General features: G+C 42.4%; 1 protein-coding gene across 1 annotated transcript in view; it reads left to right on the top strand.

The window, feature by feature from the left end:
- Positions 1-4,326: 4,326 nt before the first annotated feature.
- mfsd3 (major facilitator superfamily domain containing 3) overlaps positions 4,327-17,038 on the top strand; it is a 32,221-nt gene continuing 19,509 nt past the window's right edge. Inside the window, exons 1-3 of the mRNA XM_048242503.1 lie at positions 4,327-4,422; positions 4,956-5,733; positions 15,831-15,978. Of these exons, the coding sequence (XP_048098460.1) occupies positions 5,046-5,733; positions 15,831-15,978 (836 nt within the window). The 5' untranslated portion in view covers positions 4,327-4,422; positions 4,956-5,045. The remainder of the gene's footprint in view (positions 4,423-4,955; positions 5,734-15,830; positions 15,979-17,038) is intronic.

Genomic DNA, 17,038 nt, shown 5'->3' with positions numbered 1-17,038 from the left:
TGTGACGAAATGTCCTTTTTCGTCTTTGTCATATTTAGTCATTCAAATATCATTTTTTTAGTCAAGTTTTAGTCAACTAAAACTCTCGTCATTTTAGTCTAGTTTTAGTCAAAAGAAAACTAAAGGTATCTTAGTCTTAGTCAGTTTTAGTCAACACATTTTAGTCTTTTTTTTATAACAAATTATTTCTGATTACCATTTGCAACAATACCATTCCAACAATATTGTGTGTCCACAGGGCTACTTGTCTGTTATAATTACTAATTCTGATTTTTTGTCAGTCAGTATGTTTACATGCACAGGTAAGTCGAGCTACAGTAGCTCGGCTGGGATTTGACCATAGACAGTAAAAGATTTGACTGGACCACTGTCATATTCGTAGACCAGTGTTTCTCAAAGTGTGGTCCGGGAATCACTGGTGGTCCGCAAGCTATCCCAAGTGGTCCGCGAGCAGACGTGGTAAAATATAATATATATGAGTTGTTATATTATTGAACCAACTTATATTGAACCAACTTGTATGTAAAAACAGTTCTGCAACACTGTCTATGTAAGATATGCCAGTTTAAATCATACAGTATGTATGTGCAAAGACAATAAGCAAGGTGGTTCAGTGAGTAGGCCTATAGTGTAGACTAATTATAGGCTACTGTTGAAGTAGGTCTAATCTTTTTTTTTTTTGCTAGGGTTAGTTAAGTGGTCCTGAAACTGAAAAAGTTTGAGAAACACTGTCGTGAGACCAAAGTATTAATGTTTTACTCCTCCCTGCAGCTAGATGGCGATATGCTAAACACAACACATTCCCCAAACAGACTCTCCATCTTAGCCATAGCTAACTTGCTAGCGAACTTTCCATATTAGCTTACTTGCTAGCAAACTTTGCATCATCAGTCGACATTACATGATGAACATTTTCGTATGGACATTCTGGGGGATGTTAATTTGTATGAGAGAAGCTTCAACTTCTGGGCATGTAGCATTGTGGCATAAAGCTTAGGTTGCTAACTCTGGCAGAAATCTCCATTGTTCTTGTTCCATGTAGTTTCGTGTTGCAGCCACAGGGTTGCAGCAACAGCACGTAGACTAGCCTACAGGAAAGCTGTTGCATTATGAACTCATTCGAATATTTTGAAAACGTAACAGCTAGATATTCTGTCTTCTCATTTTGTAGATGAAAATGAAGAGAGATTTTATCTTAGTTTTTATTTCATGCAAAACATTTTAGTCTCGTCTTTTTTCGTCAAAAATAATGCATCTTAAGATAGTCTTAGTCAGTGTTTCAGGACATTACTGCCGTCTCGTCATCGTCTCGTCTTAGTCATGAAAAAAAAGGTTGTTGACGAACATATTTCCTCTCGTCTCGTCTGACGAAATTAACACTACTTGAAACAGATTCCTAGAAAACACTTTCCAGGAAAGGCCTCCTCCCAGCTCTAGGTGAACATACAGGTTAATGCCATGCATTCTCTCCAGCACTCCCCCTCAGTCTAAATTCCTTTGTGAATAGATGAAGGCTAATAGGCTAAGGCATGTCATAACTTCCACTGAAGTTGAGAAGCCAGTCTGAAGAAATGTGGTCAAAGGCACTAAGAGATTCAAGCAGACTGGTTGTTATAGGTGGATCATAGTGAGCACCAGCCACAACTTACTTCTCAAAATGTACAATCAGATTTCGGTTACAAACCGCTACATTGGTCTTGTAACAAATCCAGTTCTTATTTGCCTGATGAAGATCTGTTGAGATTGAAACGTTGCCTTTTAGAAATAAATAAAGTATCTCTTGGAGCCCATACAGTGTGCAGACCATCTCCTTCTCTCTGACACGCTTTGTCTGGCACCTGTTACAATATATTTTGGATGTGTGCACCCGTCTCTACAAATACTTTAACACAACCAACTGTAGCCATTTGGTTAGAGAAAACAAAACAAAACATGCCAGAGCACCATTTGGCCATTTTTGGTCAAAGGCACTAAGAGATTCAAGCAGACTGGTTGTTATAGAATCATAGTGAGCCACAACTTAAATGTAGACTTCTCAAAATGTATAATCATTTTCAAGCTTTAAAGGTAGGGTCCTTGATCCATGACAATGTACGAGAGGTACTTCTGGATGATTTGAGATGAATTCAATGAAAAGTGTAATGGATTTAATGAAGGCTTTAATAGGCTATTTTTTTTATCTCAGAGAAATACCTAAATGAAGGACCTCGGAGGAAATCAAATGGCATAGTCTAATATTTTGTTAAATGAGATAACATTTCCATTTTATGTACTGAGCGATGGGATGGGAGGAATGTGTTTAGGAAGGGGGGGGGGGATCTAGCCAGAGAGGGCTTTTTGGCCATATGAGTCAGAGTGCTTTGAATGTGCACAACCATATTATTAATGAAGAGCACTGCATGACTACTTCAGGCATCGGCTCACTTACAGTATACTAATAGAGGTTTCTGAATCATTGTGGCAACAACATACATAGGCTACAGCAGTTCAAACACTCCAAACAGGAATTTGACAAATGTCAAATGCCTTTCAGTAAATATCAGGAAATTGTAACTTTCATGAGGCGGCTTTCCCTCAAACAATACTGTGTGATTTCTGTGTGCTTGAAATGACCAAATTAAAATTAGTTTGCTCCATTGCTTCAAATTCTTCATTGCTTCATTCCTTTCGGTTAAAAAAGAAACCTCAAAATAGGCCTACATAAGTAAATTTAGCCTAAGACATGAGTGGTAGGCCCATATTGCAGATGTGCTTTCTCAATCAGCCTATTCAAACGTATGATTCAGATTCACTATTCCCTTTTAGTAGCCTAGAAATCTAGATGCGCCCCTAGCGGCACTGCCAGGGCTAGTCTAGCAACTCTCCGTTGGCTTGTGAGCTCCAGAAATCGAAACTTAATCAGACATTGAAATCGTGTATAGAGTCGTTTGGTGGGCTTAACATAATGATTGATGGCAGAGTTGCAGCGGTTTGGCTTGAATTCCCTGCTACTTGAAAACAAATATCCTATTGCGTCCTATTGCATGCAGAGGGAATTTGAAATACAACTGATTATCCCGCCCCTCGGACTGAGCACCGCGAATGGTGAGTACCCAGACCCTACATTTTAATGTGGGTCTGGCTCGCCAGGCTACCCTTTTAGCAGTAAAACCGAAAATCCTGCTGTAGGCCTATAAATAAATGGCAACACTGTGTCCCACCCTGTTGGCAACGTGGTCAATCTACAAAGGCTGGCATAATCCGACAACCTGTCTCTAATGCCATCATAATGCCAACACATAAAATAGGCTATGTCACCGTGTTCTGTAGATAGAAACCAGAGCCGTATAGAAACTGTTATGAACCAAGGACTGTATAAAGCAGTGGTCCCCAAACTTTTTCTTCTGAAGGCCAGCTCACTATGCAGGCTCTAAGAGAGGGCCAGAGACTCGGATTATATCAGTAACCATAAATAGCTTAGAACTGTGAACAACAGCAGTTTACCTTAGTTGAGTATTCCATTACATTTAATCATAGGCTACTGCAATTTAATACCATTGTTAGTTGTGTTTATATTGCCATCATGCCATATCAGTGTAAAATGTAGCTCAAATGAAACAATACTAATAAAAAGACGTAAGCATTCCCAAAAGTATTACCAGGGAGTCCCAAAAGTATATTTTATTCAAAATGTGTGAACTCTGAACTCTGTGCCTAGACAGCTCAAGTTGTGAACAAGCAATATCCTACAAATAATTTAACATTCTCAAACTATGAGAGGTTTATGAAGTGCTGGCAAAAACATCTGAAATGACCACTTTCACTCACCTGATGAGAACTTTGTGAATTGTGAATTTGAATGAACATTTGAAAGAGTGAATAAAAAATAGAAATAATTATCCCAGAAAGTCCCAGAAATAAGACTTGAATAGAAGTTAATTAGTTATTAACAATTAATTGATACACTTTTAGAATACTTTGAGCACTGATGCAGTCAGCATAGGCCTCTTACATTGTTTGCAGGTACATGTAGGCCTACATTTCATTCCGTTTTCGATGGCAAACGCGAAACAGCGCCAAAACAACCACTAGTGGACAAAAAGAGTATTACATGTGTACAGTTAAGACTCGCCATAGAGAATGAATGGGGGAAATTACGGAGGTTATAGTTTGACGATGTCGTACTCCCGTGCGGGCCAGATGCTTTATACCACGGACATTTTGGGGGGCCACCCAAAATGAGGTGGCGGGCGGGCCGTAGTTTGGGGACCACTGGTATAAAGTCATTGATATGAACAGCCTCTTTTTTCCACAGTATATCATTGGCTTGTTTCTTATGTGACGTCATATGGAAGCGCGGAAGAAGTGCCAAGGTTGGACATCAAGTGCGGTTCTGGACTGTGTACAACGAGGAGTGTTGTCGTGGCTGATGTACAAAACATGGTGTGAATATATTTATTTGTGTTTTGTCTTAGCTGCATGTTATGTGATATTCCCATCACGGAGACTGTCAACTTAACTCTTCAGATAGCTTTCACGATGTAGCCTAAGTTACTTACTGCATGAAAACACCTCTGGTTTGAAAACATAGCCTAGGCTAGGCTGCATGTGTGCCTGCCTGTAACGTAATGTTACTCACTCAGTAGACAGCAGAAACCATCCGTCGGCTAAATGATTCCATTTGTCAACGATATATTGATCAAAATGCCACGAGAGAATGCATGTTTGCATGGTACAGCATAGCTGCTAAGTAAATTACAGAATTTCCCCCATCAGTAGGCTATGTCGATTGTATCTTTGCAAATATGAAGAGGTAAGGCTGCTTTACTGACTGTGACAGTTGTCTAATGACAGCCTGTGATGTAGTAGCCTACAATTATATTTCGCAGAGTGAGCTGCAGCTGCTATTGCATGATTCTTTATCAGACTTGAGTTCAACCTAAACGGTTCTGTTTTTTTTTTCCTTTTTGTAAAAGGTTCGACTGAAGAACTCAGTAGTGGTACCCCTTCAGTAGACTAGCTGGTACAAGATGAGCTGAAGAGTGTCCAGTTCCTATCGTGGCATCATGAATGACAAGCTGGTATTTCTGGGCCTCCTCTACTTCGTCCAGGGCATTCCATATGGTCTGCAGTCATCCCTGCTGCCGGTCTACCTGCGTGGGGCTGGTCACTCGCTCACTCGCATCAGCCTGACCAAAGCCCTCTACTTCCCCTGGGTCCTAAAGGTCCTCTGGGCACCGCTGGTGGACAGAGCAGGCACCAAACGCCGATGGCTGGTTGGAACGGTTACAGGCTTGGCGATGACGTGCCTGGCCAGTGCGTCTTTGTCCCCGGACGTGCAGTTCCTGGGTGTGGCAGGGGCCCTGCTGGCCATGAACGTGCTGGCATCCGTGCAGGACATTGCTGCAGACGGGGCCGCCGTCCGGCTGCTGAGGGGACAGGGTGAGCTGGGTCTGGGCAACACTGTGCAGGTGGTGGGCTACAAGGCCGGCTCGGTGTTTGCTGGCGGCGGGCTGCTCGCCGTGATCGATGTGGCCGGCTGGGGCTGGATGTTCACACTGCTGGCCTGCGTTTATGGAGGAGTGGCGCTGTTCGTGTGGGGGGCGCCCATCCTGGACGGGGAGCTGTCCAAGCCCGCCGGGGAGGGCAGGAGGGCCTCCAAAGACGCCCTGCGGCCCTGGAAAGTGTGGAGGAAGCTGATGTCTGTGCCAGGGACACCGTGGACTGTTCTCTATGTCCTCACCTACAAGCTAGGTAAATGTCATAATCACCACAGATGTCAGGTTTACTCCTTATTTAATTCATAAGCATAGTTGGTACTGAGGTCAGAGTAAAGCAAAACAAAGAAGTGAGTATGCCTAACTCGTCTGTAAGACTATAGATAGATCAGACAGTAAGATGGACAAGCAGGCAAACAGACAGATATTTTATTGATCCCGAGGGAAATTTGGGACATTTAGAACAGGAAGTCTAGTCTACTATGAGATGTACTATGTGTAGCCTATGTAACATAGATTAGTTATCCAAATATATTGTGATCCAAAACAGAGGCCTATTTATGTACTATTAATTAAAGGTGCGGTCTGCTATTCTAATCCTATTCTAATTCACTTTTTGTCAAATTAAGCAAATTCATCCTCAAGGTCCTCTAGTAGTGTTTGTGCACAGTTCTGTATCTATAAAGCGACCTTGGGTGCTTTGAAAGATGCTATGTAACAAATAAAATGAACTATTATAAATAGATAACAAACAAGCAGTGGCCTGAACCGAGCCGCACACTATCCGAGACAATCAGCATGTTGCTTCAGGAGCATGGGAGGAAATGATGTAGTGTAATTGGCTGCTGAGCTCAAATGGTTTAGACTTGACCTTTAACCTGCCATTGTGCAAGGATTGTCTGTGTGCTGGACACGGTCACCAGAGGATATGTACACCTCAGGGAGATGTGCACCTGAAAGTTTTTAATTTAACAGTGCTGGAGACAGTGCTGTTCTGTTCAACTGCCCTGCCCCAATCACAACATGCTCAACAGAGGAATAACATATTCAAATGTAAGAAGCTCAAATCATTGAATTTTTACTTTTTGCCCTAAAATAGTATGCAAAAGATTGATCAATTAGCAAAATAGATGGATATAATTTTTTGGCAAATAATCAATTTTTGTGGCTCCAATTGAAAATGTTTGTTGTCTTGCAAAAAGAGTTGGCGTGAATGAAAGTTTGGTTGAACAATCTTGAGTCTCTGGCACTAAAGCAGTACAGTATTTGTTTTACAATATTTACAAATATAGGCCAAGCTATAACAATATTATGTGCATTATGTTGTGGAACATAGTTTAAAAACAAAGCGCTAAAAAAACAAATAGAATTCAGTTGTAGTGCATGGTTGTAATTTCAAAAATATGTGCTTTTTGTGAAGATTCAGGGTTGCTTACATTTTGAATGATGCCTGAGAGACACATGTAGATTAGATTAACTTCATTGTCCCAGAAGGGAAATTTGTCTTGGGCATACAGTGCTACATACAGCTGCTTAACATACAACACACTTAAAAGACTTAAAAGAAAACATAGGAATCAGTAGGATTTGTAGGAATTGTGTTGCCCTCTTACACCAGTAAATATAGTAATGCTCATTTTTCCGTTATATTGCACAGTCCCTCTTTCTCCTCAGTTATTGATATTGCACAGGTCCCCCTATACTCAAAAATAAAGTACCATTTTAAAATGCATCACAAAGTCTGAATAAATTATCAACAGTAAAACCATCACTTGTAAAAAGTTATTGCACAAGAAGTATGATAGCAGCACAAGAGGTTCACAATACATTCCCCCAGTAAGTAACAACAATAGCCTTTAGACAATACCCATGGTACACCTAACAAACTATATATAAGAGCTTGCACAGCCAGCTGTGCAGGCACAGAGCTAATAGATAATGATAATTAGCAGGAGACTACCTCAGTTTTGTTTTTTTTGTTGAATGAAATTAAATCATTTAGCAGTTTTATTGCGGTCGGGATAAAGGAGAGCTTGTAGCGGTTGCTTTGAAATCCACTGGCTCTGAAACGTCTCCCTGATTGTAGTAATTCATATTACGAGTAGAGGATATGGGAAGGGTCATCTAGAATACTGTGTGTCCGTTTTACTACTTTTTCGAATATGAATTGAAGGGGTGGATAGTGGTGTTTATTTATCACTTTCATAGAGGTTTTGACTAATTTCTCTAATTTAGATCTGCTCTGGACAGTGAGAGAGCTGTACCAAGCTGCCATTCCATATGTAATCAGGCTTTCCAGCACTGCATTATAGAATATAGAATGTTGGCTGTGAAGCAAACCACTGTTGATTTTGTCTATTTTCTTAATAATATGCAAACAACTCAGTTCTGTCATCTGATAAGCCATTTCAAGTTTATGGCTGAAAAATATTGACTCATCTGAATGAAAGTATCTTAAATTGTGCCTCTGTGAAACAGCTCTTTCTGTCAGACCACCAGTGTCAGACCACTTGGTACAGTTGTCTTATCTATCACCACTAGGTGGCTCTGTAGCCATTCCCTAGATCCACGGTGAAAGTCGACTCGTTATGAGATCAAAAGATTCTCGCATGACTGCTGATCAGATGATTGATCACAGGATATTTGTGTGCTTGGGTGTGTGACTGAAACCTGTTCGTGTTTGTTTTGACAATGACGCCTCTGTCAGAAGCTCACTGCGGCCCATAGACTTAGGCCAGGCCATATTGAATCAGCGAGTGAATATGAGCAGAATAGTGTGTGTTTGGCAGCAGAAGGAGATTATGTAAGGATTAGTCTCTCTTTGTGTCTGTGCTGTTTCCATCCTCTAACTGAAATGGGAAAAAAATCTCCCATTTTGTACGTGTGCACAGTGTACATGTGTGTGTGTGTGTATGTGCATCATGGTGCTCATTGTTAGCTGCTGAGTGTTTGTTTGTGAATTTACCTCCATGCGTGTAGATTGTGCTGAGTTTACAGAAAGTGTTAATGCGTTGTGTGTATGTGTGTGTGTTTATGTTTGTGTGTTTATGTTTGTGTGTTTTTTTTTGTCTGGGGGTGAGAGAGAAAGAGAGAGAGTCAGGGTTGGTGCAGTAATCGGATGAAGAGAGGCAGACGACACCAGACAGCACATTAAGAGTGGCAGGGCCCCTATAATCTGTCTTAGGGTGTCTCTGACCATCATCATCCTAGTCATCATCACCTTCAGCTGCGAGCTCTGGGCTCCCCGTCTTCTCCTTAGTCAATGCTACAACCTCTTCACCCCTGTGGATTTGTCATTAGAGTGATCATTGTTGTCACAGTAGATTGGAGGTTTTGCTTCCATGTTTGTTGACCCAGCTGGAGAGTGAGGCTAGTTGCATAATATGTTTATATAGAATCAAATATTAGAGCCAAAGATAACATCACATTCACTGAGGTAACTATTTAAAAAGTCGTTATTTTTAGACTTTGGTAGAGCATTTATAGAATAGAAAAAAACATAAGGAGTATAGATGTATTAGCTATTAGAATATATAAGCATAGATAAATAGTATCTGTTCTGACAGGTTTTGTCAGGAAATCTGGACTTGATCTTGACTTATTTGATTCAGTACAGTTTAAGAACAGTTCCCTTAAGTTAGCAGAGTTTTGTGTATACTGTGTGTGTGTGCGTGCGTGCATGCGTGCGTGTGTGCGTGCACATACATGTATGCTTCATCAACATTATAGAGAAGATCCCTCCCACACTGATTTCTCTACAATCCCCACAGCTTAATAAATACATCAATCCCAAACTGCTGTCAGTCTAGATGGCTGGCATGCTCCAACCAATGAGAGGGCTCTGTGTGTGTGTGTGTGTGTGAGTGTTTGTGTGACCCCTGCACTGTCAGAGGTCAGGCCGCGGCTAGAACCCCCAGCCCGGCTTTGGGATGAGAGGGTGGTGGTAAGAGGGGTGAGTGTGAGGCGTGTTGTGGCGTGCGGAGGGGCGCGATGGCAGAGCCAGGCGGTGGGTTCCCCCTCGCTAGGGGCCTGTGTGGCTGGGAAGCCGTCAGCCAGGCCCAGGCTGTGGAGGGGGAGCTTTGGTCTCAGGGTTGGACTCTAGAGAAAGCTCTGTGTGTGTGTGTGTGTGTGTGTGTGTGTGTGTGTGTGTGTGTGTGTGTGTGTGTGTGTGTGTGAGAGAGAGAGAGACAGAGAGAGGTGGGGGGTTGCATGGATACTGGGCAGCCAGGCGGCCAGCTTCCCTGGGAAGTGACCAGGTGGAGGCAGACAAGCGGACGAACGAACGAACGAACAAGTGAGTGAACAAACGAGAGGGAGAGAGAGAGAGAGAGAGAGAGGGGGGGGAAGAGGAGGGACAACAAGAGTGTAGGCGAGGAGAAGAGTAGAGAGAAAAGGAGGAGAGGGGGAGGATGATGGGAGTAAGGCCCACTCTATGCCCCCAACCGCCCAAAACCCCATCCCTGGCCCCGACTCCATCCCTCTGTGCCCCACCCCCCAGCATGCACAGCAGGGCTCAGCGAGCCGAGGGGGGAGCGCCGGGGGGGCTGTGGGTGGGGGCGAGGACGGAGGAGAGGAGAGAGGGGGCGCGCACGCGGGCAAGAGGCAAATATTTTCCAGAGGGAAAGAGAAGAGGACTGCGGGGAGGCTGAGGGCAGATGAATTAATGAACAGTCACCACATGGTGCTCTACTGTATGTATGAGAGAGAGAGAGAGAGAGAGAGAGAGAGAGAGAGAGAGAGAGAGAGAGAGAGAATGTAGGGGTAGGGGGCAGATATGCAAGAGAGCATGAGGGCAAAGAGGCACACAGACTGAGTGCTTTTCAGCACATGGGGACAGAAACACAGAAAGAGCCACAGATTTCCACAGAGGGCATGTCATGCCATGCTGCTGCCCCATGCCTCACACACATTAGTTTAAATTACCCAATTTATATCTAGTCCTTTCCTATAAAGTCTGTATGTGATGCATAAATGGTTTAACGCACAAGCTTCATGATTGTTTTGAATAGTTGGTCCAACCTCATGAAATACCATACGATCTAGGCCATAACTAAGCTGTCAACGATGCACGAAAGTCTAGCGGTGAATGTATAGGTTTGAGTGTCACTGTACTCTATACCGGTATGCTAGAATCAAGGCTTTGAACCGGTTCATGGAACGAAAACGAAAACCAGAAACTTTTGCCATTTTGCTAGGAACAGAAACGAAACCAGAAACTTTATGATTATTTTATGTTCCGGAACAGAAACGATTTTTTAAAATAGTGGTAACCGGTTAATACCGGTTCTTTTTTTGTTCCTGGGAAAGTTTTGTGTTTTCAGTGAAATGGTGAGGGTCACCACCTGTCATTCAATGAATGCATGGAGAGTGCAGACAGACAGAGCTTGCCACTAGCAGGCAATCAAAAGGCCTATGAAGTCTCCAAATCTCAATGATTTCATTTCACCTGTTTTCTCTTTTTACTAGGCCGTGACGAACTTTGTTGGAAAAACCTAGCATTAACATTAAGGCTACAGCTTTAATTTATTTGGATAAACATAATAGTCCTCATTTTGGCATTTAGACAATGGGAAGGCATCCAAGAATCCAATATTACAGTACCCACCAAAAATATACTTTTTTTGTTTGACCAGGAAACTATTTAGGCTAAAGGCTATATGAAGACACTGGTGCAGCTTATATAAAGCAGAGGCCTAGTGTTTGTTTGCTGTAGGATAGAGTCTAAAAGACAATATTGTGACTATTAATAGCTTTGAAAGCATACGTATATTTTTTTCCGACAGCTGACATGGAACGTTATTAACCGGTTCTGGAACAATATTTTTTTGTTCTAACCGGTTCAGGAACGTCAATTTTAGGGTGGGAACCAAAACCGGAAACGTTAAAATACTGTTTCTGTTCAGAACGAACCAATTGACAAAAAAAATCTGGTTTAAAGCCCTGGCTAGAATAGCTCGTAAAATCATGTGGATGTGATTGTTCTGTTTGTGCAGTGTTTGTTTGCCTTTGTTTTGGTTGAGAATGCTGACCCTGTTGCGGCAGGGAAGCCAGAGTTTCACACAGAAAACTTAAGCACACTGACGTACATGCTGAGGGAGGGGTCAGGGTTGACCTGAAGGGAAAAGGGGCTGGCCTCACCCGAACTCAACACTCAAGGGACGACCAGGGCAAGGAAACGATTCAGAGTTTGTGTAAAGTGTTAACTTTCACACGCTCCTGCAGGTGTATTATGTTTACAGTACCCTCCAGAATTATTGGCACCTTTGGTAAAGTTGACTAAAAACAGGTATAAAAAAATCATTGTAATCTCACAATGAAAACAATGAGGAAAAAATTAAACTTTGAAGGGAACCAGATTTATTCTGAGAAAAAGGAAAAGCTCACAAAGAAATAAATATTTTTAACAAAAACATGTTGCCCACAATTATTGGTACCCCTAGAAAATCTTCTATGCAAAATGTAAACAAAGCATTTTCCTATATATATTCAATTTCTTTAAAGGAGTTTTCACATAGATCTCCGTTTCTCGAGGTCACCGAGTGTTGTTTGTATGAAAAAAAAACAGAAAACAATCAGTTTTACCTAGCTCGAGCTGTTACAGCCAGCAGCTAACGCAGCCAGGCAGCTACACTCCGTGAGCTCCCATGTACATGCCCACAGAGTGTAGCACTAGGAGGTAGGTAAAGCCGATTGTTTTCGGGGTTTTTTTCCGTACCGACAGTACTCGGTGACCTTGAAAAACGGAGATCTTTGTGAAACCTTGGGAATCTAATTAAGGCCTTAGGAACCTAATTATTATAACATTTTGACACTGCTTTAACTTGGCTTATTACACGGCTCTTCATAGTGCTGCAGAATGCTCCATTCACTTGAATGGGCCTTCCCAACGTTCGGCGGTCTGCTAATTCTGAATAACAGACCGTTGCTAAGTATAACAGACCGCTGTCAAGGAAAATGGGCTTTGTGCTTCTAAGTCCATTCTTTCATATCACTACGCAAAGGATTGGAACTTCATTCAAAAGTGAAAGCAGACGGTTGATCAGCTGTGTTCTAAAGAATGTTTGATTCAAGTTCAGCGTGTGTTGTTGTTATAACTATTTGTTTCTCAGCAAAAGCCATGATGAAACGGTAAAAAATAGGCTATCGCCTAGGCTATGTAGGCTAAAGAGTCATATCGTGGGGAGTTTATTGTTTCGTTTTGGTAAGTAGCCGTGTAATAAGCGGGATAATGTAGGCTATAGAACGCCGGTCATTGTCGGGGGATAGGTTCCTTCAGGGCGGAACAAGACCCCTCCGCTGCGCGTCGGGGTCCGGTTCGCCCTGTCGGGACCTATCTCCAGACAATGACCGGCGTTCTATACATTATCCCTTACACGTAGTTCTGGAAGAGATCCAGTCAGTGATGTCACAAATTCATACCTACATTATCACCATGACCATTATTGTAATTGGAATCTTCAAAAAAAAAAAATATATAGACCTACCTACTGTTTTTTGGCTGTTACTGCAAACAATTTTTTTTTTAAGGATGGCCTTATATCTACAGTGTAAGCAAAAAATAAAAATAAAACGACCTCGGACATGTAGGTTAAAAATTGTGATTCTCTAGGAAACCAGAATGTTTAGGTGAATAACTTAGCTTTTAACATTGTGAGTATAAAAATGTATCGATATTTGTTGTCACAACAACATAAGCAGATTTATTGTAAATATATCAACATATATGTCACCATATTGATTTTTTTTAACCCTTACTAGTGTGTGTGTGTGTGTGTGTGTGTGTGTGTATGTATTTGTTTGACAGAAAGAGTGTGCATGAGATGTGTGAAATAGAGAGAGTGTGTAAAGATGCATGCATGTAAAGAAATGTATAGGAGCTATGTGTGCGAGCATCCTGAGGGTGTGTTGGTGTTTTTGTTGCTGCTCTGTAGTGTCCTCTGTGATCCTCAGCTCTTGTTGTGACGCAGTGGACCTTCTCTGATACGTCTGACTTGTACTCGTTGACCCCTGCTTTCTGATTGCACCACAACTCTTCTACAACTTAGTCCATAGGCATTTTATGATTATGTACACAGAACCCTCCCTCTCTCTCTCTCTCTCTCTCTCTGTCTGTCTGTCTGTCTGTCTGTCTGTCTGTCTGTCTGTCTGTCTGTCTGTCTGTCTGTCTGTCTGTCTGTCTGTCTGTCTGTCTCTCTGTCTGTCTGTCTGTCTGTCTGTCTGTCTGTCTGTCTGTCTGTCTGTCTGTCTGTCTGTCTGTCTCTCTCTCTCTCTCTCTCTCTCTCTCTCTCTCTCTCTCTCTCTCTCTCTCTCTCTATTATCTATATCACAGCAAGCCACCCCACCCCACCCCCTGCCAGTCTGGGTATTTGTAGCTGTCTAATGAAATCCCTACAGAAATGGACAATTGTTGCTCTACCGATTATTTATAGCAGTGAATAATCAGCCTCCTTGTTTGTTTTTTTGCCACACTTTTGAAAAATAAAACTACTTTGAAGCAGCGTGGTAGCAAAACTAAAGCAGAAGCCCTAAAACTGCAAAAACTGAAGCCCTGCAACACAAGACTGTTCCAGCGGCTTTCTTGAGTTCACTCCTTATGACAGTGCATCATCAGAGCTCCATCACACACAACAGTTGGAAACACTGTTGCAGGCGCGGCAAAGACACATCACTGGGCCTTTCGAGCCTTCGGAGGGAGCGTGGACCCGCCGGATAAAGCAAATGCATCCTGACACTCCATGTTGCGCCCCCACTTTGAAAGCAAATTGATTCATTTCAGCGGCAAAGCGAACGGTGCTTTACTGTGAGTGTAAGCAGGGTTTAACCACTCGGCACTGCACTCGAGTTTTGTTCTTTTTTTAGAGTTTAGCCGTTTGAATGCTGAAGGATGAAAGTGATGGGGAAAGCTCCAGCATCTTTTGTGAAGTAGAGGGGTCTGCAGTAATTGCCACAGTTGGCTGATGTCAGGGAAAGTCGAAAAAGGGATAGATTTGCTGAACGTGAGGAATGTGACACTACAGTCGCAGTGTTCTTGGCTCTTTCATACTTTCCTCACGTTTTAGTTCAGCTGTCAGAGTTGATCACTGAGATAGTGAAGGGGTGTGGGGGGAAGCATTGTCACAGAGTTGTCGGAACACTCACGCGGCATTTTTAGCGTTAACGGCGGGTTCTCTTTCCCTCAGATGTGCCTGATAACTCTCTCCCTCTCCTCTCTTTTTGATTTGATTTTCTGTTTCTGTTGTGTTTTTTTTTTTTTTTTGTCGCACCCGGTGATAAGTCATCTGTTTTTTTTTTTTTTTTTTTTTTTTTTCTTTGCTAGTTTTGACAGCAGTCTCAGAGCTGTCAGTCAGTCTGCTGTCTCGCGGTCTTTACTGAAGTCAGGCCATAAATAATGACAGCCACTCTAAATAATACACCGCGGCAGTCTACCGAGTCTTCCCCTTCAGTCGACGCCACACAGCGGCAGAGAGCTATCTGACGAGCAGCCCGCTGTCTCAGAGCCCTGTGATGTCACAGCAAGCAGAAGAGGGGAAAAGCTGTCTAGGATTTGAAAATATATTTTTCATGTAGAAATCTGCATCTTTTTTTCTTTAAGTCATAACACTTTCACAAAAAGTATGTGGGAGGTTTGAATATTGTTTAAACAGACTTGTCATGAGAATTTTAGTTACATGGACTCTGCTCACGCAGGTTAATGACCTGTGCTGAAAAGCTACAAGCACACCTCAAAGACTTAAAACTACCAGAAAGGAGTATGTGTCTTGTGTGTAGTTTCCTCAGGGGAGTACCATTTGAATCCAGCTGTCACAAAGAATTTATTCATTAAATGTCGTAAAGGATTAATTTATTAGAAGGCATAAGTCAAATGATCTGTTCTGATAGCCATTGAATGCAGTAGAAGTAAGAAAGCTGTTTCAGGAAGTCTTTGAAACTGCCCCAGCATACTTAGGTCCAGTATACTGGTGCCCCATTTGCAAAATATGTGAAACTTATATATGTAGACTTCCTGTACTCATTCATCCATTCATTCATGTAGCCATTCTGTCATTGTGTGATTGAATTTATTTGACAAACATGGCAATTACACTGCATGTCCACTCTGATGGGAGGATATGGACAGCAACAGTGGCTGAATCAGTTGCAACAAGGCCTGGGCACTTGTTTATTTAGTCAGTCAGGCATCATTTAAGAACGTTCAGTATTTTTCCTTGAACCTTTTATCTCTTCATTTCCATTTGAAATGATAAATGACTAATAAATAAATAAAAAATAAATAAATGTTGCCATTGTCAAAGCTTTTTTTCTGAAAATTGTATGTCTGGTTTAGTATGAACTATATATGATATGCCCTCACAGGTGAGCAGGGTGCTATGAGCATGTTCCCCCTCTTTCTGCTGGACCATCACATGACATCCCGTGAGCTGGGCTTCTGGAACGGCATCATCGCCATGGGGTTCTCCATCGCCGGCTCCTCCATCGCAGGCCTCCTGCTCTCACAGCACAGGTAACAGCCCTCAGGAAGCTGCGTCCACCAGATCTACCGGATTTGTGTTTGCATATTCAATACGTTTCATACACGTGTTTCAACACTGCATTTCGGTCGTTGCTTTTACCTTACCATTACCTTACACATGCCAGTTATGTATCCACCAGCTGCCTGCCTGCAGCCTACTTCCAAAACTCCAAAGCTGCTTGCTGTCAGACTTGGTTCCGAGGGCATAAGTTCAGTGTATCAACAACACTCAATAAAAGTTTATTTGATGTGTTAATCAATCAAATTCCCAACAATTTCACAACAGCTAGTTCTGGAGTAGGCCATTCAACTAGCCCGCTTGCTTACGGCGAGACTCAGGCTGCGTAGTCGGCACCCGCTTCCTTATTTGGGTTTTGGGTTGCCAGGTTTTAGCCTATGTCTCAAAGTCTGCTTTATTGTCAATTTCTTCACATGTCAAGACATACAAAGAGATCGAAATTCTATTTCCCACTATCCCACGGTGGAGACAAGACATATTTTACCAATTAGGTCCACAGACAAACATAACATTCAAGTAAACAATATAAAAAGTAAAAATAAGAAGGCACATACAATGAAGAAATAAGAGCAGCAAAATTTGGGTTGAAATTGTGCAATTGTGCATACAGTAGACGGTCAATATAATAGTGCAAAAGTCAGGCCAATAAATGGCTGAGGTAGTTCTGTTTGACCTAAGTATGCAAGTGGCATAGTGGTGCAAGTTATGTAAGAGCAGCAGAAGTGTGTTCAGAAGTGTTTTCAGGACAACAACAAGTTACAAAGTGTACAAGTGGAGTAGTGCAAGTGGAGTAGTGCAAGGCAGCCATTGTGGGTCCAAAGTCCAGGATGTTATGTAGCTGAGGGTGGAGGGGGGAGAGAGTTCAGCATCCTAACAGCCTGGTGTATGAAGCTGTTGGTGAGTCTGGTGGTGCGGAGCCGCGCGGCTTCTGTACCTCTTCCCAGAGGGCAGTAGATCAAACAAATTGTGAGCGGGTGACTTGCATCACTCACAATTGTGGTCAACTTTAAGCGGGTGAGGTGGGAGGTGTAA

This window comes from Alosa alosa, chromosome 5 (genome assembly GCF_017589495.1).
Source record: "Alosa alosa isolate M-15738 ecotype Scorff River chromosome 5, AALO_Geno_1.1, whole genome shotgun sequence".
Classification (NCBI taxonomy): Eukaryota; Metazoa; Chordata; class Actinopteri; order Clupeiformes; family Clupeidae; genus Alosa; species Alosa alosa.
Note: the sequence above shows the minus strand (reverse complement) of the source record. Positions and strands in the feature narration are given on the sequence as shown.